At 44.8% G+C, this 26,117-nt stretch overlaps 2 protein-coding genes across 5 annotated transcripts in view; one reads left to right on the top strand and one right to left on the bottom strand.

The window, feature by feature from the left end:
- Positions 1-22,017, bottom strand: part of LOC149305830 (N-acetylgalactosamine-6-sulfatase-like) — a 45,349-nt gene extending 23,332 nt beyond the window's left edge. For 2 of the 3 annotated variants that reach the window (XR_016282499.1, XM_089540497.1), the window contains exons 1-9: positions 21,826-22,017; positions 18,677-18,800; positions 17,619-17,693; positions 15,031-15,133; positions 10,853-10,996; positions 9,161-9,227; positions 8,921-9,048; positions 8,056-8,195; positions 5,716-5,819 (exon numbers count right to left, since the gene is read on the bottom strand). Coding sequence is in view for 2 of the 3 variants with exons in the window: in XM_089540497.1 (XP_089396623.1) it covers positions 5,716-5,819; positions 8,056-8,195; positions 8,921-9,048; positions 9,161-9,227; positions 10,853-10,996; positions 15,031-15,133; positions 17,619-17,693; positions 18,677-18,800; positions 21,826-21,951 (1,011 nt within the window). In the remaining variant the exon portion in view is untranslated. The remainder of the gene's footprint in view (positions 1-5,715; positions 5,820-8,055; positions 8,196-8,920; positions 9,049-9,160; positions 9,228-10,852; positions 10,997-15,030; positions 15,134-17,618; positions 17,694-18,676; positions 18,801-21,825) is intronic. The other variant, XM_089540496.1, reaches the window with a different exon arrangement.
- Positions 22,018-22,054: 37 nt separating this feature from the next.
- LOC149305829 (trafficking protein particle complex subunit 2-like protein) lies at positions 22,055-25,728 on the top strand. 2 transcript variants are annotated; one of them, XM_089540503.1, is made up of 5 exons: positions 22,055-22,141; positions 22,854-23,026; positions 24,594-24,681; positions 24,775-24,854; positions 25,572-25,728. In XM_089540503.1, exons 1-5 carry the CDS (start codon positions 22,109-22,111, stop codon positions 25,615-25,617), a joined length of 420 nt encoding a protein of 139 aa, XP_089396629.1. In that variant the 5' UTR covers positions 22,055-22,108; the 3' UTR covers positions 25,618-25,728. The 2 variants fall into 2 exon arrangements, with proteins under 2 accessions (XP_089396629.1, XP_089396627.1); XM_089540501.1 differs by lacking the exon at positions 22,055-22,141 and adding an exon at positions 22,150-22,527.
- The last annotated feature ends 389 nt before the right edge of the window (positions 25,729-26,117 follow it).

The raw sequence follows: 26,117 nt of genomic DNA, 5'->3' as shown, positions 1-26,117 counted from the left end.
CACACACACATTGCCCCAGCACAGAAACTGCCAGTGGAGGAGCTTTTGCTTCTAACCTTATGGAGCAGAAGCAACCTTGGGCTGATCCTGGATCCTGATCTTTGCAAAGTCAGGGGGAAAGCTCTTATTTGGGAATGCAGGCAGCTGCTTGAGACCAAACTACTAGACCAAACTACCATCCTACTAGCTCAGCATCATCTATGCCAGAGGCGGTCAACTGCATGGGGGCCAGGGGCCAATTTCCCCCCAGTAAGATGCATTCACCCCCCACCCACAGCAAGTCCAAACATCTCTGCAGCCCCACATTGTTTTCCTCTGCAGACTTTCTCAAGATGACAACAGGAAATGACGTTACACCACGTCCTCTCAAGATTTTGAGAATTTGCATAGGAAAATAGAGGTATTTCGGGACAGTACAGGGTTGTGGGGTGGGATGTTGCTATTTTTCCCATCTTTTCATGCGTTGAGGGGCATGGTATGGGGTCAAGAATTGTCTGGAAAAGTGCCATTTAAAAAAAAAAGAGGGGGCAGAGGGCCACAAAAATGAGGTTCAGAGACCATATGCAGCCTGTGGGCCACATTGTATTCATCCTTGGTCTACACCAAGGGAAGCTGCAAGGGACCATTTGTATCTCCTCCCCATCCTCCTGGCAGGCTGTACTCCAATGAAAGTCAGACAGGAAAGAACCAACATTTTCAGCCATTTTTCTACAGAATCCTCCTCTATAGCATCTACAACTCCTGAAACCTCCCAGAATGCAGGGGCTTAAGGAAGCTTTTAAAGGGCCTGAGAAGTCTGCAGTCTGCCCACCCACTCCAGTATAAGTGCATTGGCCTCAGCACTCCAGGCATCCTCCCCAACCTGTTATGGAGAAGCTGAGGACTGAACCTGGCAGAACCTTTTGCATGCAAAGAGAGTAGGGCCATTTGGAAACAGAGTTTTGGTTTTCTGCAGCCAGATCAACCAAATGCCCAAACCTCTTTGGGAGAGGAACGCTGATCCTTCCACCGCCATGGAGAACCTGACAGCTAAAGAAACCAAGGAAGGAGGAGAATCAGTAGCTGCACCTCTGCCAACCTCCTGTACAAAAACTCTAGTGTAGATATGAGACTTTGGGGTGCCGCTACTAAGCAAATACTGGTCTAAAAGGAGGCTTTCCCCCCCCAAACATGGATCTTAAGGCACTCTAAGTTCTCTAAGTCATAGTGTAGAGTTAGTAGTGGGGTAGAATGGAATAAGGTCACTTTTAACAGAACAGAACATTTGGGTAAACTCAAGAAGTCTTTGATTCCTGCAGAATATTAGCAACAACAAAAAGAAAAGCCAGGCCAATGTGCAGCTGCTGGTGACATCCTTGTTCTTGCCCTTTTCATTACTGAAACAGGGCCTGAAGTAATATGGCTCACTGTAAAAGGGCCAATTACATCCCTGGTCTTGCACGCCATTCACTCTGTAAAGGAGAGAAAACTTCTGAAAAGAAATTAAACGTCAATGTTACAGCCACTTGGATTTATCTGTGGCACCACATTGGAGAGGAGAAATAGGGGGTTTGGGGGGAGGTTACTATTTTTATATAAACTTTGAAGTATTTTCAGAGGAGAAATGGAGGGGAATTTAGCATTTCCTTGTGTCAACAGCACTCTTTCATTCTACTTACCATTCGCACTGCAAAAACTGGTGTGTGTGTGTGTGTGTGTATTCCAGAGAGTAACAGCCCAGTGAAAAATAAATAATGAAAAACAGAGGAGCAAGATCAGATATTTTCCGTATCAGCAAGGAACAGCCGGTATTACGCACGTTAAGAAGAGGATGGAGACATATATATATATATATATATATATATATGAATAAACCCTTGGCATACACAGAATGTCTTTAAGAAAATGAAATCCATTTTGCTTTGGGCCACATCGCAAGAAGAAATAGCCAGCGCCGGCGTTATCAGTGCTTTCAAGCTCCAACTCTGAATCAAAGGCGACAATTAATAAAGTTGCCCCCGCCAGGAATGGAAAGGAGGAAAGCTAAATATTTGAAACTGGGTGAACAAATGTCAGGGTGTTTTTAAATAAAATCCTTTTACATTTATCACAGCAAGCAGACCTGATATCCCTGTCTAATTCAATTTCAATTTGTGCCCTGTGGGAGATAGTGAAGAAAAGGTTGCAGTGCTGTCTTTGGGTTGATATGTTCTTTTCTCCTTCAGGGAGCAGAACCAGGGAGGTGGGAAGAGGGGAATTTGGAGGTGGGAGAGATGGTGGAAGGGAAGGAGGAGGCATGGAGCAAAAGAAGGACCCGAAGGAACAGCAGACTACAAGTCTCCGTCAGTTGTATCCTTCTAGAAGACAGGCTCAGCGTGTGAAAACGGCTATAAAGTTCACTCTCTGGTTATGAATTCATTTGGAGTCTACACTTGAAATCTTCCGCTTTTTAAAAATTATTTTTGAAGAGGTAAGGGGAAGAGAGCAGAATCCTATGAAAACTACAGAAAGCATCCAGAGAATAACTCTGGTTGAGAAAATGTCCCCCACAGGACTGAAGCACCAAATTCCAGTGTCGCCTGTTCCAATTCTGCTGTATTCTTTTGCTCAAAGTTTTAAATGTTTGCTTCACTTCGACCAAGCAGATATATTAAGAACAAATGCATTCACTTTAGAATCTGGACGTGGACACTGATTTTCAACGAACCTTAACTTCTATTGGAAAGAGGAGCAAATTTTCTTAAACCCATGGATCTATGTGACGCCAAGTGTCCTTAAACCACATTGAATCACAGGCTTTTCCCACAAAGCCTTTGGCACAACCCTCCTTGTGATCGGCTTCTAGACTGCAATCCCCTTTGGACCAGCAACCTGTCTTCTCGCTCTCTGTAAAGCTTGTGGGTCAACACAGATGGGCTCAGTGTTAAAATAATAATGGCCAAAGAAAAGAAAGCAAGGAGAACAATTTTGCCTGGGTCATGTAACAGAACAGCTGGAGGAGTTTGAAGGAGAGAGAGAGAAGAAAGAGAGAAGAAAATGACACACTAGACTAGCTTCTGCTTTGCATGCAGGAGCTCCCAGGTTCAATCCCAGCCTCTCCAAGTAGGGCTGAAGAGATAACTTACCTGAAATTATAGAGAGTCACTGTTCAAAGACTTTGGGCTAGAGGAACCTATGGTGTGACTCTATAAAACAGTCACTTCCAATATTCCTAGGGGAAGGAACAGATGCCCCACTTCAAAGAAGGAAGACCCCGGCCCCAGGAAACAGCTTCCAGTCATGCCACTGTCCAGTACCAATCTATAGATGCTGCCAGCAGTTACTCGTTCATAAAATAGAAAGCGAGCCCACATAATGTCGTGGCTTGAATGTTGGGCTAGGACTTTGAGAGTCCTAGCTTACAGTTGTAAACCGCTTAGACACTGTTAGTTCAGTATGAGGCGGTATAGAAATGAAGCGGTTTGTTTCTTTGAGAGGCCAGGGTTGCTCAGCCATGGAAATGCATTGGGTGACCTTGTGCAAGTCATACTCTCTCAGCTTCAGAGGAATGCAAAGGCAAATTCCTTCTGAACAAGTCTTACCAAGAAATCCCTGACATAGGTTTGCCTTAGAGTTACCACAAGTTGGAAATAACTTCAAGGCACACAGCAGCACAAATAGAAATCCAATAAAGCAAGGCAAACATACAGCTGAAATCTCTAAATGTGTTCCACTGAAACTGGAGGAGGGGAGAAAAGGTTGCAATAAAGAGACAAGAAACCCGAGAGAGAGAAAAACAATGTAGAAAGAATTTTTTTTAAATGCAAGCAAGAAAAGACAGCATGCACAGGAGCAGAGGTTTAAGACGCAATAGTAGCACTTTGTGGAAGGCAGAAGAAACCCAAAGCAGCTCTTAATTTCTCACCTGCAGCAAGAGGACTGTAGGGCATCGGAAGTCTTGAAAGCAAGGAGGAAAAGAGGGATCATCTTCCAGTGTTTTGTGTTTACTTGACAACAAGGGCCACCACCACAATTCACAGGGCACAGAGTGGGATACAGGTTTTGTCTCTAAAGGTGTGTGAATTCCCTCCGCTCAGTCACCCAAAAGGAAGGGGACTGCCCACCATTGCTGAAAGGACCAAGGAGATGGGACACCAAAAGGAAAATGGGCTGCTAATACTGTGAACCCTGAATTTTGCCAACTGATAATTACAATGGCTGTGTTTCCGCCACCTGCTACAGACAGCCGATCTGGGCTTGCAAAGGAGTCACAAGGGAAAGTCCAGAGAGAAACCAATGCTGCTACATTTGGTTGAATGTGATAAAGGAAAAATCACCCCCTTCTCTTATGCTGGATTTCAGCTATAGTGCAGCAGCCCTCCCTTTAACCATGTGCCATTTGTACAACACCATCTTCCCTATTTTAATTAAAATCCTTGAAAGGCAATTTAAATTAGAAGTTAAATGTTTTCTTTGTCCAAGTACACAAAGGATTCCTACAGAGCCCAGTGCCGGAATAGCCACTTCTCTCTGGAATGAAGACATCCGCAAAGAGGAGAAAACACCCCTTTATTTACTAAGATGCCAATTTCCAGCAGACATTGATTGTGTTTGCTGCTAATGAGCAGAGGGAGCACTTCCTGCACACAGAGGGATCCGCCACCTGAGGAGAGCTACCTGCTGGTTAGCACACAGCTGAGAATCACTCCTTTCCACAGGCAAGCATGGATACAAGACTATGTCCCAGATGAGTAACTCTCTTTCAAGGGAACAATGGCCGAAGCACAAAATTCCACATCGAAATCCCAACCTGCTGCTGCCCGGATCAGGTTGGACGCTTTAAGATGGCACATTCGGATGGCTTCACTGGGGAAGGGTGGCTTAATGTACGGCTTCAGTTATGAGCCTAACTCGACTCAGGCAGAAATGGCCTCTTTTCCCCACAAAGAGCTATCAACTGATAGCAAGGTCATGGAGGAGGAAGAGAAAGGAGGAAAGTGCACACTCCTTTGCAGACGTGTGAGGATTTTGCTGCATGTAATTCTTACTTTTAACAGGGAGGGCTAGGATGCGGAAAGAAATTGGAAGATAAGGCAACTTGCAGTGCATCTACACTGCAGAAATAATGTAAAGTCAAAGGCTTTCACAGCCAGCATCCATAGTTTTGGTGGGGTTTTTTGGGCTATGAGGCCATGTTCTAGAAGAGTTTATTCCTGACATTTCATCAGTAACTGCTGGCGAAACGTCAGGAATAAACTCTTCTAGAACACAGCCTCACAGCCCCAAAAACCCACCAAAAACTATAGAAATAATATAGTTTGACACCATTTACGCTGCATTGCCTTTTGCCAAACAGGAATAATCTGATGACCGCTACTCTCTCAAGCCATTTCACTTTTCTTTTCTTGTACTGTAAAGTCCCTAGTGTCTCACCAATCTACAAACCCCAGGATTCCTAGCTTTAGTCACAATCAACTCCTTATGGGCTATGCTATTTCTCCCACCAGGCTATCTCCTTCCTTCCAAAATAACCAATGCCTGTTCCCCCAGATGTGGTGTCAAAATCCTGCAAAACCTTCCGTTTGACTGCCCCCATTAATATCAAAGACACAAACCAACCAGTGTTCTGTTTCCTCTTACACACCTTTCATGAGAAGCCCTCACCCAGAATGTATGAAAGCTCTAACCCCAAACCTGCTAGGATTTGGGTTTTTTAAAAAAAAACCATATTGTAAAATAGACATTTGAGACTCTCACCTGTCCAGCAGGTATATGTCCTGGCCACCAGGCAATTGCTGGCTCTCTCATGCCACCTTCAAAGGTAGTTTGCTTGCCACAGAGGAAAGGGCCATTGCTACCGGCTAGGGGAAGAAAAAGAAAACAGTAATTCTAAAAGGTTTGTGGAGAGGAAAGCTAGCACACGAAGTCCAGAAAAATCTAAGGGTGCAACAAATCCATTCCAAAAGAATAGCATCAGTTTACGTTTTGTTTACCTCCTTTACACAACATCAAAGTTTATAACTTTGTTTATAAAGCATCTTTAGGCGCCCAATCTAAACATCAGCAGTAGCGCACTGACCTGTCTTACTGCTGTGAAGCCATTAAAACTTTATCATTATAGCACATCCCTAAGGTTTCTTTGCTTCTTAATTCTGGATTTAGAGTTGCCTAGCTTTTAGTCAAAATGTTTTAAGTCTCTTCCAATGACTTGTCTTTCAGTCTGCAACATACTCTACTAGACATAAGAGGCTCACTATCTCAGGTATGTAAGAAGACAGGACAACAATAATTATTCCTATCATCCGAATCCTCAGTATTCTATACTTTCCCCAAACTGGGATTCAAGGCAGGTTACAAATGGAAAAAAAACAACCACAAGGCAGTTTAAAAAAATACAAACTGACATTAAAACAGAATTACTGTATATACTCATGTATAAGTCTAGAAATTTTGGCCAAAAAAGTAACTCAAAAACACGGGCCACCCTATCCATGGCTCAATGTAAGTCCTGTACTTGAATGGTCACCTCCTTTCTCTGAGCAGAGAGACAAAAGGCAAACACTTTGTCCATCCTGGGAACACCTAAAAAGAAGCACCAACCATCTCTAGCGTCGCATGAATCCAGACATTAGGGTGAGCACAAACAGCTATGCCTGCCAGAATTTTGTAAATTCGTTGGCATCCTTTTCCTTTGCTTCATCTTTTACATCGTTTGTTACATATCCCTAGGTTTTACCCTTGACTTATCCACAGGTCATACCAAAATCATCAATTTTGGCCCCCTAACTTGCCCTCAACTTATACATGAGGTCAACTTATAGTCGAGTATATACGGTAAACTGTTAACAACATTAAAAACAATATCCAACACACAATTGAAATAGTCAAAAGAGGTTAAAAACAGTACCATTAAAACAGTCCATTACACTTTTTAAAGGTCTTTGCCTGCTGATAAAAGGACACTAAAGAGGGGGCAAACACCTGACTGTGAGTTCCAGAACTTATGTGCAGCTAGTGAGAAGACTCTATGCCACATTCTTACTAATGGTTCCTGTGAAGGCGATGGGACTGAAAGAAGGACTTTTCCTTTTCTCTCTCCTTCCCTTTATAGGTGGGAAAAGGAAGGTGAGAAATAGTGACTGGCTGATGGCTATCAAGGGATGAAGAACCTTTTTCCCATTAAGGCTGCATCCCTTCAGGGATAAATTGGGGTGGGGAGAGATGCGCCTAGGAAACGGGAGCCCACTTTCTCATACAACTGAATGAAACGAGGCCCCCAACTCCATACAGAGGTTCGGTTATGTGACATCCAAAATAATTGCCAAGAAAGCATATCAAATGTTTGCTCCAATCCATTTACACCAGCATTAACTGTGTGACTTGTGAATATCAAGGAGGGACACGTTGGTTCGTGACAGGCAAACTTTCCTGTCTCTCTGCACTAAAGTTCTCACTGGAAAGAAGTGTAATGTTTTAAGGCAGCAGCTGGTTAGCACTGGGCCTCGCTTCGCTGTTGAACTGTCGAAAAGGCAGGAATTGCCCAAGGCCAGAAACAGCGCTGGTGAGGTGACTAGGATTAGAAATCGTGTGCTTCTTTCAGCCCCATAACAAGCCTGAGCGCTGCCTAGTCCTGAGATGGGACTGAAGAAAATACAAGGGGCGAGTGATAATTCACAGTGACTATGCCCAAAGGAAATGAAAAGGAAAAACCCGTGAAATGAAACAAAACCTGAAAATGGAAGGGAATGGTCATCTTAGCAGTTTTTCAGAAAAGTTTAACGGGCTTGCTTGCAATGCCAATTGAATTTATTGGGAAACGCTACAGAGAAGTCACAGATCTAGGGCTCATATTAGCTAGGATGTCAACAGGGTACTTTTCCTTCCTTACAGGCTTAGAAACAATCGATGCATCTAACATCACCAGGGCAAGTGTGGAAATGCAGACCTCCTCCACACTGCTGCAAAAAGTAAAAACAAGGGGAACCTTCTGGAAACTGTCTTTGCAAACAAAAAGACCTTCCTGGTTAGTAGTACAATTTAACCAAGCTTCAGATTCTCCAATGCAGACCTAACAACTTCCGCACCAAGGAAACTGACCTTGTTCAGGAGCTGACACGAGAGCAGCACCGTTGTCAGATGTGAAAAACACAAAGGTGTTCTCGCTCATACCCAGCTTTTGAAGGTGACTCAAGATCTTTCCAACGCTGTTGTCAATTTCTCGCACTGCATCGCCATACCTGAGAAGCAGGGAAAATAAATGATAAAACAGCGCAGGAGAGAGTATGTGTGTGTATTTCTGTAATACAAATCAGTAATATTTATTTCTGTTGTGAAAGCTGGACAGAGAAGAAAGCTGAGAGGAAGAAAACCAACTCATCTGAAATGTGGTGCTGAAGGCAAGTTGTACAAATACCTTGGTCTGCTAAAAAGACAAATGAACGTGTCTTAGAACAAATCAAGCATGAACAAATCAGACTTGTATGGGGGCAAAAGGCGAAAAAAGGTTCCTGAAAATTGTTTCCAAGTTTTTTAGAATAAGAAATGGGTGGCCTGTGGGTTTGGGGATGCCTTCTGAGGGCACACTCAAAGGTCCCAAGGCCTGCATGCTCTTTGCCCACCTCTGCTATAACCCTTGAGTGAATGGACTGTGCCTGGCTTCTTAATTTGGGTCTGCCTCAGACCTGGGTTTGTCTCTCCCTCCTGGCCCCACCGAAATATACCAGAGTCTTATCCTTCTTTCCGTAAGAGTTTTATTTCAGATTTTAAGAGGTGTTTATCTTCAGCCTAGGCTGGATCCTCTCAACCACCTGTTGTTCTTTTACACTAAGTACACAGACATACGGGCATGTCCTTGTAAATTCAAGGTCTCTATTGTTTCAGAGCAATCCACCTACCTCTTGAATCTTTCTCTAGTGCAATGGAGTGGGGGAGTGATAACACTTCAGCAATAAAAGCGACTTACCGCCCGCGTTGGCTAGTGCCCAAGAATTCCCTGGAGGCATACACGGGTGCGTGAGTGGCATCGATTGCCCAGTAAAGAAAGAACGGCTGCTGCTTGGCTTGCTGTGTGCTAATGAAATCAAGGGCTTCCTGGAATGGCAAGAGAAGCAACTTCAGGGACAGCCACCACTGGCCCAAAGAAACAAGCAGCTGCAGAAAGGGCTTGTAGGTTTATAAAACTCTTTATCGGGATAAATATTACCTGTAAGTACATCTGAGTTAAGTTGGCTTCTCCCGTTCTGTGATCAATTTTTATGTCTTCGTAATACCTAAAAGGTAAAACCAGAGCTGGGGAAAGAACAAGTGTGTGGCAATGGGAGCAACAGGTACTTTGCTCCTGCCCCCATTGCTTCTGTATCCCCTGAGAAAACAGAAATAATAAGTGATATGTAGGCAGAAGACAAAATTTGCCTCAAAGACAGCAGTGTACATTTATTTCTCTCACTGAGGGTTGTCTTTTCCCATAGAGTTTAGTGTTAGTATAGATGTTGTATTAATGTGTAGTAGGATTTCCCCTCCCTTACATAGACCTAGCAGTGAAACACAAAGCAACTCAAATCTTGCCACACAGCAGGCAATTGGAGGCACTTTTACAAAAACATGTTCCTATCTTTACAGAGAAACCTCAGTTAACAAAGCCTCTGGCAGTGAAGCTCCATTTTAGTCTTTCTATACCTATCCACTCTCCTTTTCCTTACTCCTCCTCTGTCTAGTTGTAAGGGGTTTTTTTAGCAGCATTGGCACTGGGAGGAGAGTGAAGGGAGGCTGGAAAAACATAGACTTTGGGAGCTGAGTCTGAGTAAATAATGTAAACAATAAACAAAGTTTGATGTGGGAAAGAGCAAGATTCTGCTGTAGTTGAGCCTTCTGTAGCCATGTGTACCTGCCTGCAACAGGCAAGGTAAACAGCAGCTGCCTCCAGAATCCCTCGCTGACATGTCTGAAGAGCAACACAGGAGAAAAGGGGAGAGCAAATACGTCTGCCCCATGAGCTACCCTCAGTATATTTTTAAGAAGCATAGTTCTATATATCTGGCCATCAAAAAAAGAAGCACCTGGAGAAAGAAAAAGCCATCTGTGGATGCATTTTGGGAAAAGGTTTCAAGTGGTCTCTAGAAAGTCCAAAAAGTTTTCTTCACTTATGTAAGGGTCAGTTTTGAATAAAGTTTGCTGATAAAGGTGAGCTGCTCTTCTCTTTAGTAGTGTGCAAATCAATCCTTATAAGCCATTTTTGCCTCTGGTGCCAAATTTTCTGTTAAAAGTAGTAACACATCTGCTGAGGGATCCATAGGGAGGGATTCATAGGGAGGTGGACGTTTGTTTCTATTTGGGAGTGGGGTTTGAGGAAATAAAAAGCAGTCTTGAGAGGGATTGTCTCAGGAGTAAATCAAGAGGGGGATTTCAACCAGAGGAAGTGGAAGGGAGGCAGGGCTCATGTTTCCTAGCTTCCAAATGATTAACTTTGCAACCTGGCAGTTGTTAATGGAGCTCTCATTCATAATTCACTGCAATCTCAGTGGGTACATGTAAGCTCTCTGAGTTGTGTCAGTGAGGCGGGATTTTCATCAGCTCACCTCGGATGCCTGGTACGTCCCAGTGAGTGTTAAGGTGTGCAGGAATTTCTGGGGAAAATGGCCCCAAGGACACCTAGGAGCTGAAAGGACCCCCCCCCCCTCCCTCTGCTCATCACTAACCCAGACCTCTTCCAGGAAGGAAAGGAAAACACCAGCATTGCACACTCAACCAAAAGAAGGGCAGCTAAGAGTAACGGAACCCCAAGTCCTCAGTTACAGGAGAGCTTAAAAAGAGCCCAGTAAAAGCAGAAGGAAGCAAAACACGGTGAAGATGGGGTAGGGGAGTGGAGGAGGGAGGGTAGGAAAGAAAAAGTGGCTACCTGCCAATCATGTCCCAATCCCGATAAACTGGGATGTTTGGAGCCGTTCTGTTATCGTAAGGTCCGAAGTGGCAGTTGGGGGACCCAAACCATTCGTCAAATCCGTGCCTCAAGGGATGGAACTGGGGCTGATGGCCAAGGTGCCTAGAAAAGATTAACAGAAGGAAGAAAAAAACCTGGGAGGGGGAATAAAAATAGCAGCCTGGAAAGGATTCAATCGGCTCATCAACACTGTTTAAAAATGATGATGCAGTAAGGAAGTGGACAAATGCAACAGCCCCTGGTTAAATTATGTTCATTTGCCTCTTTGCTCTTAGTGGCTTCTCACTCCCTGAAGTCCAAAGCACTCTTGTTTACTGTATTTATTAATTAGATTTATATCCTGCCCATCTTGCCAAAATGGAACTGAAGGCAGCACCTGATGTGGCTGTTTCCTGTCTGTGGAATCCATGAATGAGGTGACAATATGATCTTCCATTCCTGAAAAGTAAATGGATAATACTATACGTCTTGTCCCATGCGCAACACCAAGGAGGGAGTTGGTACCTATTGGTCAGGACCACAGTATTCAACATAGTTTCTTGTCTTGCATTATAAGAGGGGTTGGAGGGGAGGCACTGTCCACAGTCATCTAGCTATAACTGTCAATTCCAACTGGCACCAGAAAGATTTCAGGCAGGATTCTTTCCTAGTCCTACTTGGAAGATATCAATTATTGAACCTGAGGTCTTCTGTACAGAAATGTGTACACACAGAATCTTGGAGGTGGAATACCACTAGCCCAGGATTGTCAACTCTGACTGGCAGCAGGAGCAGCTCTCTGAGCTTTCAGGCCAGATTCTTCCCTCGCCCAATCTGAACATCCCTGGTACACCCTCCTATTTCCCCAGCCAAGTACTAGCCAGACTTCTCCCTGCCTCCCTTCTGAAAACAGACGAGGTCCAGAACATAGGAAGCTGCCATATGCAGCATCTACCAAGCCCAGCAATATGAAACTGGAATGGCAACAGAGGCTTTCCAGGGTGTCTTCTAGCAAAGTTTCCTTCCTAAACCTAACTGGAGAGATCCCTGGTTATTACCAGGGCATCTCCCATCCCAGTATCAGCCAGGCCTCACTCTGCTCATTTCCAAAACCAGATGAGTGTGTTCAGGGTTGGATGGTGGATAAAGGGCTATGTGGAAGCCAAATGGTTCCCCACCTCTGACAGTACACACATGTAACCCACGTATGACAGAACTCACATTTCTATGTGTGCTCAGCACAAAGGAACACAAGCAGCTCCATGCAACCTGCACCATGCCGGCTGGTCTTGTACTCACCGACCGCACTCTCCTCTTTGTTTGGGGAGAGGAGGAGAGCAAGGGGAAGGTGTGCGAAGCACGGGGCATGCTGCAATGCCTCCTCCAGCATCGCAAACACGGCAGGAGACTTCTGGCCCTGAAATCAGGTTGATACAAGATGGGCTGCCTCTGTCCAACTGGCTGCTCCTTCTGCAAGCGCAGACTTAATTAGCTTCTCGCTAGGGCTCTGAGGTTGTTCAAGACTCACTGCTTTCCAGCTAACTCCCTGGAACCAATCTGTGGCAGGGCTGTTTATTTTCTTTCCCCAGGTGTATGAATTTGCATGTATTAGCACTCAGTTGCATCCCTTTGTCTGAGGCCTACTGAGCTTTATCCCGCTCCCTCCCCATAGTCTGGTGGTTGGATTGGTGGAAATAAATAATTCACAGCTCTAGGCCCATTTGCTTTCTTCTCTAGGTCTGCTCTGCATTTCTGGTGGCAACAGACTTGACAATATGATAAGATATTTACCAGCCTGCTTGCAAATCCTCCTGAAATACACAGGTCCTGCTCTCAGTCTGAAGAGTACTGTGATGTCTGTTTTTATTCAGCCCCTTTGTTCAATCAATAACCAATGTCACACACACACACCCCTGCTCCTTTTTCTTTAAAAAATCTCTTGTGAGGTTGGCATGGTCAGGCAAGGCTAGTTGAGAGAATGCAACCAGCCAAGAACACCCAGGAAGTTCCATGACTAAGTCAGGAATTGTCTTCTAGACTCCTATAAACTACGCTACCACAGCGTTTCAATCTATTCCTTAAACCAATTCCAAAAACTACTAATGCATATGTTGCATTTATTAGCTATGTTGTACTGGACTGTCAAAAAAAGCCAGTGTGGTGTAGTGCTTTGAGTGTTGGACTAGGACTCTGGCAGACCAGGATTCGAACTTAGCCATGGAAACCCACTGGATGACCTTGGGCAAGTCCCAGTCTCTCAGCCTAAGAAGATGGTTTGCACAGCCCCTTAATTCATGGGAATCACCAGCTGCCCCTGGACTACAGGCCCTATCTCCCCTCAGCCTGCTGTTTGGAGCACATCCCTGAGAAGGATATCCCCCATCCCCAGTGAATTCTTAGTGTGGTGTTACAATGCATCCTAATCTAACCATTCCCAAATTGAAAAGTGCCCTATGGGTAAAGGAAACCCCCAGAGATGGCTGTGCAATTGTGGGTGCTTAGGTAGCAAAACTGGGAGATGTAGAAAGTGAGACCTAAATATGAGTCCTAGGCCTGTTACAGACAGCCAAAATAAAGCTGCTTCGAGTCACTTTGGAGTTATGGTATTTCAATGATACATGCGTCCTAAGAGTCCAAAGGCCGCACCAAAGCCACGCTCCAGTCCTAAGGACTGGAGTGCAGCTTTGGTGAAGCTTCCAGACTCTTAGGACTCATGCATCATTGAAATACCATACCTCCAAAGTGACTCGAAGCAGCTTTATTTTGGCTGTCTGTAACAGGCGCTAGACTCCTGAAAATATTTCACTGGAAGAATCGCCTGGGTGGGTGGTGGAGTATGGATCCTCCCCAATTTCTTTCTCAGCAGTAAATCTGTACACCAACTAGAATACACAGGGGAGCAAAAGGAAGAGAGCAGTCACCTCTGTCTACGCTTTCTGTCTTATGTTTTTTCTCCTTCCAAAGTGGCTCAGAAATCACGCTCGCTTCTGCAGCAGCTGCTGTGAGCCTTTTCTTAACAACCCTGATTTATATAAAAGAACTGTTTTCGGTGGCCTTGCCATTTCCCTTGTTAACACCTGCGCCTGCAGCACCACGGAGGGTTGTCATCAATTTCAATGATCCAACTCTTAGCTCTTTTAAAAGAGCTCCTGGGATGCAGCACAGGCAGATTGTGGGTCAATATTTGTTCACTAGCTCTCCATTTACCCTCTGCCCATCTAGATTATGCTCTGATGCCAGAAGAGGGCCAGCATCAGTCTTTTTTTCTTTCTTTTTTTCCGTTTCTTTTGAGAAGGAAGGAAATCTCTAAAGCTACCCAAACAGGAGCAAAAAGGAGAAGCTGACAGTTGAGTAGTGTCCCTACAGGGCCAAAGGCAGAGCTTGGAAAGTTACTTTCTTGGACAATAGCTTCCTGAATCTCCCAGTCAGCCTGGATACTGGCTAGCTGGGGCATTCTGGGGATTGAAGTGCAAAAAAGAAACTTTTCCATGCACTAGTCATAGAGAACTGCGAGAGGCATCAGCAGGACAGCTTTGTAATTTGTGACACAAGTATGCGCAACACATTTAATCTCTGTTTTATATAGACTGTTGTTGCTTTCATCCTGGCTCTGAATCACAGAACACGAAATCACAGAGTTGGAAGGGACCTGATAGGCCACTAAGTTGAACCCTCTGCTCAATGCAAGAACTCCAACTAGATCATCCCCAGCAGGTAGCTGTCTAGTCTCTTTTTAGAGACATCCCAAGAAAGAGACTCCAGCACCTCTCTAGGTCACTGATTCCATTGCCGAAAATCTTCTACCATCAAGAAGTTTCTTCTCATGTTTCACTGAAATTTACCCTCCTGAAACTTCAAAGTGTTAGACCTGGTCCCACCTTCTGGGGCATCAGAGAACAGGCCTGGACTCTCCTCTGTGTGACAGCCCTTTTGAAGTATTTAAAGAGTGCCATTATGTCACCCTTCTCTTCATCAAGCTAAACTTGTCCAGTTCACTGAAATTAATCACAGCAGTGGTAAGAGAGATTCTCTATCTGGATTTCTCAAGACAGGAATCACAGACTCAACCAACTTGCTCAAACTCTCATTCTTCCACATATAACCCCTGCCCCCCGCCCCTTGTCACACACACAAAAGAAGTCCAAAAGAAACTTTACCATTTGCCAACTATCTTATTGACATAGCCTGCTTTCTTCAGCAGTTCCGGAAGGAGCAGTTCAGAATCTGGGATGCCCCCCGTTATATCCTGGGGGGTATAGGCTGTATGAAGACAAGAAGACATCAGACAGGTTAGCAACCAGGTTGCAGGAGTTTTCCACACTAACCGGATTCATCAGCTGTACTCAGCACTGAGCTAGCCTGAGGCTGTTTTAAGATATGAGCAAGATTTTGGAACTTCAGGCAAGGAAAGGAAGGGAAGGTACAGTGTGGATTAGTGCAATGCAGGCTAAGCTGTGCCAAACATAACTAGAGTGCATTTCTAGCGGGTGTAGCTAAGTTTCTGTGTAGTTAGTGCATAAAATTATATTCTCTCTCAGAAAATAGGTCTCATTAATTCTCTACAACTAGAAAAGAGGAGAGCTAACCACCTGTTAAATTTTTGTGATGAGGGGCAAGGGAAAAACCAGTCCCCCAAACTCCCTGACTCTCCGACACCAAGAGGCAGGCTGGTCCACTGGCTCCCACATAAACAACTTTACAGCACTTTATAAATAAAGGTTAATAATAATAATAATAACTGGAGAAAATATGGATTTGGCTTTGTTGGGCTGTGGAGAGTAAAATTAAAAGCCCTGAAGAACATCTGAGAAGGAGGTCAGTCTGAGTTATAAGCAGGGTGGGAGATGGGGCACTTCAGGAGGTTTCAACACAAACAAATGGAGAAGGCATGACAAACCACACATAATGCAGGGATAATTTTTTGGATGGATTTCTGAGAAAATCCTCTTTAAACAAACCCGCTGGATTCCCCAGAAGACTCTTTTGCTGATCAAAAAAATAAAATATAAACTAAAAATAGGTGTACTGCTTCTCCTGGATCCCCCTGGGCAAGGCAATTCCTCTTTCAAACAGGCAACAGAGCTCCCCTGTCGCTGCTTAAGACTTTAAAAATACTCATTTTTCAGAACCAGAAGCAGACATCTGGTGAAATACAGCCTGTGCTCTCCTGTTTCGTTTTGGCATTTCTGGCAATCCATGGAGCCCCCACTGGGCCCTGGGGCACAGAATTACACCCCCGGGGGCATTGTCCACCCCTGCCCTATAGATTCCTCAGCCCAGTCACTCAATGAATATACAACAAGGATGAGAATTCTCTGGCCCTGGGCCTGAATCCATCTCTCCTGCAAAGCCAATCCAACCCTCTGAGGCCCTCCAGATTGGCTTTTCTAAGGGATTTCCCCTCCTTTAATGCTGAAGCATCTCTCAGAAAGAGCTTTATAGTCCAAAGTGCTCTGGTATTTTGAGTCCCATCCTGTTTTATTTCCCCCCAGAACACAGCCTTCTAAGAACGTCTCTGGATACTGAGTTTTGCCCATAGGGTGAAAGAAATTCCTCACTCTCTTTCTACAAATCCCAAACCCAATCCCAGACATTCTTTATTCACAGCAGGCAGCAGGTCTAGGATAGAATTTTGCCTCAGCCTAAAAAGCCACAAAACATCAAAGAAGACAGTAGTAAGTTTGCCCTCTGTATCCACAGATTCTTTATCCATGGATTCAACCATCCACAGCTTGAAAAAAATCAAGAAATATATAAATTCCCAAAAGCAAACCTTGTTTTGCCATTTTTTATAAGGGATACCATGTTACTATCCTATTATATGTAATGGGATGAGCATCCATGGATTTTGGTCTCTACGGGGGGGGGGGGGGGGGCCTGGAACCAAACACCAGCAGATACCAAGGGCCCACTGCACTGGACAAGATAGAAGGCCTGTCTAAAGACTTTGCATACAGCTATCTAAAGAAATTTCTTCAAATCATCTCAATGGCATGTCCTTTTCCATTTAAACGAAGGGCATCAGGATCTAGCCTGAGACCGTGATCTGATTTTAAATGCTGTATGCATTCTTCTGTTGTTTGCTTGCACTTCTAATATACAAGCAACTCTCCTCTGTCACCGAAGAGACAAACACCCACGCTTGCCAGTATGCAGCATGCATCAATCCGGAGTTGTAAATGCATGCTCTAAAACATATGGTCTCCTACAGCATCTGCCATTTTGGAACAAACAACACTAACAACAACCAGATTGGCCTCAAATCAGCTCAATCTGCCACCTCCTGACAGGAGCGCCGGAGCAAAGCTCTTGCTGTGGACAGCTTGGCAATAGTGCCCTCCAGATGCCCTTGCCTGGCTCAGGAGGAGGAGGAACTTTTTTTTATAAGAGTGGGTTTCAAACAGACTGTTAACCTACATATAATAGCATGCAATTCTTCCTCCTCTCCCTTTTGCTGAATGTCAGTTAACCCATCTGATACATCAACTTTTTTTAAGCAGTAAAAGGGAAAAAAGATATTAAAAAGCTGAGCACCAGAATTTGCACCGTAGCAAAAACATTTGGAGATTCTTCAGGAGATGCAGATCTCGGCACCTGAGCTTGGAGAAGGAGATTTCCAGCCCCCCTCCAGAGAATTAAGGGCCTATGGTGAGGTGAACTGTTGCTAAATAAGGAGGGAATTCCTCCAACAATGAGCTCATGTACCTTCTACCACCAGAACCCTTTGTAATGGAGGAGAACGTACCATTTCTGGCATGGGCATTTGTGGTGTAGAAGCCGTTCCTGATGGGGAGACGACCCGTTAGAAGGGCTGCTCTGGCTGCAGAGAAAAAAGCAAAAGACACAATGGCAGCATGTGTGTATGGATCAGATATACAGCTTCAGCCATTGAATTCAGCCCCAATTCTGGCACTTGAGCAGATACGATCACTGCAATCCTGACTGCCCCACTCCCCATTTTCTTTTCCTAGGACTGTTGAGTACTTGGAGTATCCTGGAGAAAGAACTATCAGTTGTGCAACGAAACCGAGTGACGGGAATATTTTGTGATGCAATTCTGGTTCCATTAACCTGAGCATTTTAACTACAGAGTTCCTATTGTCTCCTGTTAAGCTACTGAGTAACAGAGAATGCTTAGGGATATGGGAAACTGCTTTATACAGAATCAGACCAGTAGGCCTTCTGTTCCAGTACTCTCAACTTTCACTGGCAGCAGCAGAGAAATCTCCAAGATATCCCAGTTCTACCTTGAGATCCCAACATTGCCTGGTGGCCTCTTATGATTAGCCTCTGAGCCTGACCTTGCTCAACTTCAGAAAATTGAAAGAGGAATGCAAAAGTCTTTCTAATACTGAGTCAGACCATTGCTCAGTACTGTCTACTCTGACTGGTGCCAACAGCCATCTAGGCTAGGGTTTCTTTTAGGCAGGAGTCTTCTTCTGCTCTATCTGGCGATCACTGCCATTCCCAGATAGTTTGTCATCCAAGTTTTAACCAGATCTGACACTGCTTAGTTTCCAAAATCAGACAAGGTTGGATATGTTCAACACCTAACCACTGACATGTCACCATCTAACTCCCAAGGTGCAGCAATGAAGAAAGAGCAGGCACTGCCCTCCTGACCTCCAGTATAAGTATGCTGGTGGGATGTTCAGTCTCTGCCTTAATTTACCATAGGCTTTGTAACCTTGGTCATTAAACAACTTGCCTCCTGTGACCTCACATCAGAGGCACAATGTGAAACAAGCCCAGCTTCCCACTCCTTGCCAATGCTGCTTCTGCACAGCCCTGACATTTACTCACATGGAGAACAGAGTGGGTTGGCAGTGTAGAAGCTCGGGAAGAGCATCCCTTCTGCTGCCATCTGGTCTAAATTTGGAGTTTCTTTGGAAGGGTGACCAAACACACCTAAGTCACCCCAACCCATCTGAAGGAACAAGAGAAATAAACATCAGTCAGTATTTATAACCATATTTTGTCAAAGTTTTAATAAAACAAATAAATAGACTCACACTCTCTCAGATGATGGCAATAGCAACCCCCCTCGGAGCAACCCATGCCAAGAAAAACCCAGGATACATTCTCCTTAGGGTCGCTAGAAGTCGGAAACTACCTGAAGGAAGGCATGCAACAACAACAACATTCCAACCTCCCCAACCATATGAGATTTGGCTCATATGGGGAGATACAGGCTTTCACATAGCCTGAGCCTAAACCATATACCCTTCACATTTGTGGCTTTGATTTCGAAGAGTTGATTATTTGCAGCTTTGATTAATATATTCCCTCTAGGAATCTCTAGGTCCTCCAGCGCAACTCTGCCAGAAGTTGACCACAGAGTTGTTCTGGAGGGACTAGAGATTACTAGAGAAAACACTTCTCTAGCCATTTGTAGGTCCTCCAGTATGATTCTATGATCCGCTTCTGGCAGATATTGACCACAGAGTTGCACTGGAGGATCTAGAGGTGTTATCTCAGGTTCAGAAAATAGTGGTTTTGAATTTGCAGTTCTTCCATATTTATGGGGGTCTTGTGCCCCTAACTCCAGCGAAGGTGGAGGGCCCAATGTAGTCTCTTTTGACCTCTTTCCCATGAGCAGTTTTGCAGTTTCCTCTTTGAAACCCGCATATGCAACATCTAAAGCCAATTAATTCTGAGGGCAAATTACACACCACATGATGGATGAAGCCATTTTGTGGTCGTTGTGTGAATCCCACCTGAATGGGGCAAAATCAAGGGAACCTCCAACTGCTTGAGAAAATGGCCCCGTGCCTCGCTTGTCTTCGCTGGCGCCTGCGGCTAAATCGCTCCCTGATCTGCCTCAATTGAAACTTATATTGAATGTAATGAGAAGGGGAGGGATGAGGCTTTTTGGGGGTACAGAGAAATGCTTAAATCAACAGGAGCCCCTTTTTAAAGGGGAAAAAATTACACGACAATTTCCAGGCAACTAAAACAGGGTGCGAAGAGTAATAGCCCACAAACTAAAAGGAAATGCAAGAGATGTATTAGGAAACGTTTTCCGCAAAACGCAGTCAGCTGAGCGATGGAATTAATTTCCCTAAAAATGGCTGATGACGAATCACAGCAAGAAGAGTTGCTCATAAATGGATCCCGGTCTGAATTCTAGCAGCAAGTCTACATGCTATGCCTTTTCCTGAAACAAGCTGGGTAAACCAGGGACAACCGCTGGGTGAGAAATATTACTACTAGTACTAATAACAGTAGTAATAATTCTTAGCATTTATGGAGCTTTTTTACCCCCCAAGTGTTCAAAGTATGGCTACCCAGAAAATGTAGGTCAGTATTGTTCTTCAGATGGGAGGTTGGGAGACAGTGGGCAACCTAATTCTACTATAAGAGCGTCCCAAACCAAACCAAACTTCTGGCACTGCAAAAATTAAGCAACAGTTTAATCACAGAATTGAAAGAAACGTCAGGGCCATCCAGTCCAACCCTATTCTGCCATGCAGGAACTCACAGTGGCAGTCCTCCCTGTGACAGACGGCCACCCAGCCTCTGTTTAAAGACCTCCAAAGAAGGAGACTCAGCATCTTCCACTGTCAAACAGCCCTGACTGTCAGGAAGTGCTGCCCAAGGTTGAGCTGGAATCTCTTTTCCTGGAGCTTGCATCCACTGCTCCATTGGGTCCTGTTCTCTGGAGCAGCAGAAAACAAGCTTGCTCCTTCCTCAACTTGACACTCCTCCAGATACTTAAACATGGCTATCATATCACCTCTTAACCTTCTCTTCCTCAAGCTAAACATACCAAGCTCCCTAAGTGGCTCTTCATAAGGCTTCATGGTTCCCAGACCCTTCACCATTTTGGTGGAATCTCCTTTCCTCTCTTTTGAACCCGTTGCTCCATGTCCTATTCTCTGCAGCAGCAGCAAACAAGCTTGTTCCCTCCTCAATATTGACATCCCTCCAAATACTTAAACAGGGCTACTATATCACTTCTTAACCCTCTTTTCTCCAGGAGAAACAGACCCAGCTCCCTAAGTGGCTCTTCATAAGGCTTCATGGTTCCCAGACCCTTCACCATTTTGGTGATTCTGTGACTTAAATAAAAACCACACAGCTCTCAACCAAGGGCCACTATATATATATATATATATATATATATATATGCGCCACTCTCTTCCAGGCCAGCCTTCTCTGAAGATGGCAGCCAGAGATGCTGAAGAAACGCCGGGGATAAACCCTTCTGAAACATGGCCACAAAGCCTGAAAGACCCACCAAAAACTGTCCCAACTTCTAGGGTCTCACTCTTTTTCCTTTCCTTGTATCTTTTTCCTATCCAGCCTAGATATAGATGTGTATGTGTTCATAGATATACGCCTAGGCAGAGGCGGCTTATAAATAAATACTATTATTATTATTATTATTATATATGTATATGTGTGTGTGTTTATATATATGTGTGTGTATATGTTTATGTGCGTATATATATGTGTGTGTGTGTTTATATATATGTATATGTGTGTGTCTGTTTATATATATATATGCTTACATGTGTTTATATATATTTGTATGTATGTATATGCGTGTGTTTACATATATGTGTTTATGTGTGTATATATAAGTATATGTGTGTGTGTTTATATATGTATATATGTGTGTGTTTACATATCTATGTGTGTGTGTTTATGTGTGTATTTATATATATGTATGTATATGTGTGTGTTTACATATATATGTATAAGTATATATGTGTGTGTGTTTATGTATATGTATATACATGTGTTTACTTATATGTGTGTATGTTTATGTGTGTATTTACATATAAGTATATGTGGTGCTTATATATACATATATACATATATATATATATATATATAATAGACACGTAGAGAGAGAAAGCGAGACCCGGAAATGTGGGGAAACTGGTTCCTTTTTTGGACTACAGCCCCCATCGTCCCCAGCAAGCCCTTCCGCCCTCCTTCCTCACATCGTCCATGAGCAGCAAGATGAAGCTGGGGCTCCCGCTTGAGGCGCCATTGGCAGTTGCCGCCCTCAGGCTTGAAAGCGCGACTAGGCCGCAGCAGAGGCCCAGCAGGAGCCTCCCCGTCGCCATGGCAACCGCGGCCCCCTCCTCCGAGTCCCGCCGCCGGAGACCCTTCGGAAAAGAACGGCGGTGGCGTCGGGTCACGTGAGCAGCGCAGGGCAGCAGAGGCGCGCTCATTGGCTCCCGCCTCGTCACGTGGGCGGAAGGAAGGGCAAAGGAAGCCAAGATGGCGGTCTGCATCGCCGTGATCGCCAAGGAGGTGAGGGACCTTCGGCCGCATCGCCGCTGGAGGAGGGTCACCCGCTTCAACTGGCTGTCTGGCTCAAGGCTATGGAATTCTGGGAGCTGGGTCTGTTGTGGGGCCCAGAGCTGAAGGATGGAGGCAGAGGGCTGAAAAGGGGGCCGAACTGCGTTGAATCCGCAGCGCAGATGCACAGCTTCCCCAGAACTAAGAGGCCCCTGAATGAAGGCGGGAAGAGCACCGGCTCCGCTTCGACTTTAGACTGAGAGAGAGATAGCAGAGCATGCAGAGAGATCTTGGGGCACCTTTGGCTTCCCTAGGCTTCAAAGGCATCTGAGGAAGGAGACTGAAGCCTAGCCAAGCTCCTCATGCTGCCAACTTCTTTCTTTCACTGGGTCTCAAAGGTGCCGCAAGATCTCTCTGCAAACTGATTCTACTGACTAACACAGCTGTATCTTTGAATTCTACCTCCGTGGCTATCTATCTATCTATCTATCTATATATATATATATATGGCCCCTGGCTGGAGGCTTCAGATCTGTTGTGGGACTGCAAATGCCAGCATTCCTCCTCAGTGGCTGCTGGGAATTGCAGTGGGATGCTGTCCGGAGGGCCCTGTGGTTCCCAGCCCATTGGGGGGCTTCTGAATTACAGCTGGTCAGGACAGGCCCCGCTTGGGCCAGCCTTGGAGGAGGGGGAGTTAATGCTTGTGGTGTCCTTGTTTTTCCAGAACTATCCGCTGTACATCAAGAGCGTCCCGACGGAGAACGAGCTGAAGTTCCACTACACGGTGCACACCTCCCTCGACGTGGTGGACGAGAAGATTTCGGCCATGGGCAAGGCCCTGGTGGACCAGAGGGAGCTCTACCTGGGGCTCTTGTACCCCACCGAGGACTACAAAGTGTATCCTCAAAGAGGGCGGAGAGGATTTCTTATTACAGTCCACCTTCCCTTACGCGGGGGATCCGGTCCTTTACGTACTTTTCCCACGTAAAGGAAAAAACGCAGATCCTCAAGCCCCATTCAAATGAATGGGGCTCGTGCCCACGGAGGCGTGACTGGCAGGGTGCATGCCGCATGAGCACACGCCATTGTTTCCTTCTGGCGCACGCCTCCCTCACTTCCAGAATATGCTGGACTCCACATAAAACGCGCCTGTATATAATGCAGACACACTGTACTTATGAATCATTTTCATTTATTTACAGTATTTATACCCCACTCTTCAGCCAAAAGGCTGTCAGAGCGGCTTACGTTGTTTTAAATGAGACATTTCCCTGCCCTCAGGCTTACAGTCTAAAAAGAGAAGACACAAAAGGAGAAGGCAATGGAAGTGGGGAGGAGGACAGTCCAGCAAAGCTTCTCTCCCTCTGAGGCCTGGACCGAGGCAGAAGGACTGAGGGAGGGCCGTCTTCTTCTCAGGCAAGGCCCAATGGAGTTGGGCTGCCCATCTCTCCCTCTCCCTAAGATTATTCCTTAGGATCACTCCTTGCTGCCCTGGCAGACTACTCCAGACAAATGTTGTTGTTATGGATCGAGTCTCCTTTATCTGGAATCCCAAAATGGTCCAAAGCCCAAACTTTGTCTTAATGGGTGGTGGAGATACTGGCACCTTTGCTTTTATGGTTCAGTGTACACAAACTTTGTTTCATGCAGAAAACATTGTATATAAAATTACCTCCAGGTTATAAGATGTATATGGATATATATAAATGAATTTCATGTTTAGACTTAGGTTCCACTCCCAAGACGTTTTGTGATGTACTGGTTTCCCTCTTCATGGTCAGCAGGTCTGGACTCATTGTTGGCCCTTCTTATACACGGATTTTTTATTCACAGATTCAAGCATCCACGGTTTGAAAAGGTTCCAAAAAAGGATAAATTTCAAATATTTTTTATAAGGGACATCATTTTGCTATGTCATATTTCATGGGACTTGAGCATACGCAGGTTTTGTTATACACGGGGGATCAAACCCCAGCGGATAACAAGGGTCCACTGTATATGCAGATATTCCAAGATCCTAAAGAAATCCCAAATACTTCTGGTCCCAAGTAATTTGGATAAAGGAGACTCAGTCTCTATCTGGAATTCCACTCCTGAAGAGGCGATGCTCAACCTGCATTAGAGTGGAATTGGCAGATTTGTCTGTGGCCATTACCAGGACTCAGAGTAAATATGTCTTTTCCATGAAGGAAAGACAGAGGTTGAATCCTCTCGCATCTAGAAGAAAACAGATCTGAAATACTGGAAAGATGATGGCAGTTAAGTATAACCAGGGCTAGGAAACATGGAGTTCTCCAGATGATTTTGGACTGCAGTTCTTATCAGTCCCAGATTGATGGGAAATTTAGTCTTGCCACATCTGGAGGACCACAGGTTTTCTAGTCATTGGGTAGACAGTGCTCAGCTAAATGGTTGTGCTTGCTTCCTGTGTTTCCACCACACTTTTCCTTGACTGAACAAGCAGATACGGCTACGTGACCAATTCCAAGGTGAAGTTTGTGATGGTGGTGGATTCTTCCAACACAGCGCTAAGAGACAATGAAATCCGAAGCGTAAGTCCAGGACAACCCCTCTCTGGGTGGGCCTCTGCTCATTCTGATTCCCCAGTTCCTATTGCGTTCAAATGAGACTGTTTCTCTTTCCAGATGTTCAGGAAGCTGCATAATTCTTATACAGACGTCATGTGCAACCCCTTTTATAACCCCGGGGACCAGATCCAATCCAGGTGAGTCCACAGTGGGAGAAGGTGGGTGGCTTCTGGAGAGAGGGGACATGTCTTATGTGCTGCCCAAATATTGGGGTTCTTTCCACTACATGCATCTGGGGAAGTAGACTGAAGTCTATGAAAGCTTGTGCTGCCAACTTCTTTATTTCCATTAGTCTCAAAGGTGCGACAAGATCTCTCTCCATACTGATTCTAAAGACTAACATGGCTATATCTTTTAATTTCTCTTGATGTATTTGCCTGGTTCCTTCTGTATTATCCTCGCTGTGGCAAGTCGAGTCTGTCCTGATCCCTGGGTTTTTTTAAATAGTATTTGATGTGGGTTTTTTAATGATAACTGGTATTCTCTGCTTTTAAAGAGAATGTTGTTTTATGGCTGTTTAGTTTTAAGCTTTAAACTGTTAGATCAAGTGCCTTAAAACCTCATAAGCTGCATTCACTCAAAAGGTGGAGCTGATGCAAACGCTAGTTATCCTAAAAAGCCATCTAATACTAATAGGAGTTTACTGACACCTCTTAACATTTTATGATGAGTAAAGTCCCACCTACTTTTGCCTCTGGAGAGAGTGCTGTTGTTATGGTTCTTAAGCTTTTCCAAGCTATGACATAAGAGTGGGACGTATTCTCTCATAATGTTAACTAGGTGGTTTCTTTGGACTGGTTTTTTGCTCCGACACATTTGCTGCTTCCCTCAGCCTGTCTCTGCATCTCTCTTAGGGCCTTTGACAACATGGTGACTTCCATGATGGTTCAGGTTTGCTGAAGCTTCCATCTAGAACACTGCCCATCGCTGTACATATTTATTATGTCCTGTATATAATGTGTTGTTGCTGTCTCAAGTCATGCTGTGTAAAATAAATCCTCTTCACAGTCAGCTGGTCTGGACTCATTGCTTACCAAGGTAAAGAGAGGGAAGTTGGTGCTATAATGAGGCATTTTCCACACAAAATGGTTATGTGCCTTCAAATTGACTCTTGACTATCCTATCAGAGTGTTTTCTTGGCCAGGTTTGCCATTGCCTTCCTCTGAGGCTGAGAGAATGTGACTTGCCCAAGCTCACCCAGTTGGTTTCCCTGGATGAGCAGAGACTTGAACTCTGGTCTCCAGTCGTACTCCAGCACACAAACCCCTACCCAAACTGGCCCAGCCATCTAAGACATCCCCAAGATTTTAGGGCCAGTCTCATTGCAAATTTTCCTAAAGACATGCCTCACCTGGAATCAGGTGTCCAGTTTTGGGCACCACAATTCAAGAGGGATTGTG

This window comes from Sceloporus occidentalis, unplaced genomic scaffold, assembly GCF_023333645.1.
Source record: "Sceloporus occidentalis isolate IW3139 unplaced genomic scaffold, rSceOcc1.0.p SCAF_10, whole genome shotgun sequence".
Classification (NCBI taxonomy): domain Eukaryota; kingdom Metazoa; phylum Chordata; class Lepidosauria; order Squamata; family Phrynosomatidae; genus Sceloporus; species Sceloporus occidentalis.
The sequence above is the reverse complement of the archived record's forward strand: the minus strand, read 5'-3'. Positions and strand labels throughout refer to the sequence as shown.

Excerpts from the sequence above, each read along its gene's own strand:
- LOC149305829 (XM_089540501.1), top strand. The coding sequence starts at position 22,492 with ATGCTGCCAACTTCTTTCTTTCACTGGGTCTCAAAG. Across the intron at positions 22,528-22,853 it reads TCTTTCACTGGGTCTCAAAG|AACTATCCGCTGTACATCAA; the intron begins GTGCCGCAAGAT and ends TTGTTTTTCCAG. Across the intron at positions 24,682-24,774 it reads GAGACAATGAAATCCGAAGC|ATGTTCAGGAAGCTGCATAA; the intron begins GTAAGTCCAGGA and ends TTCTCTTTCCAG.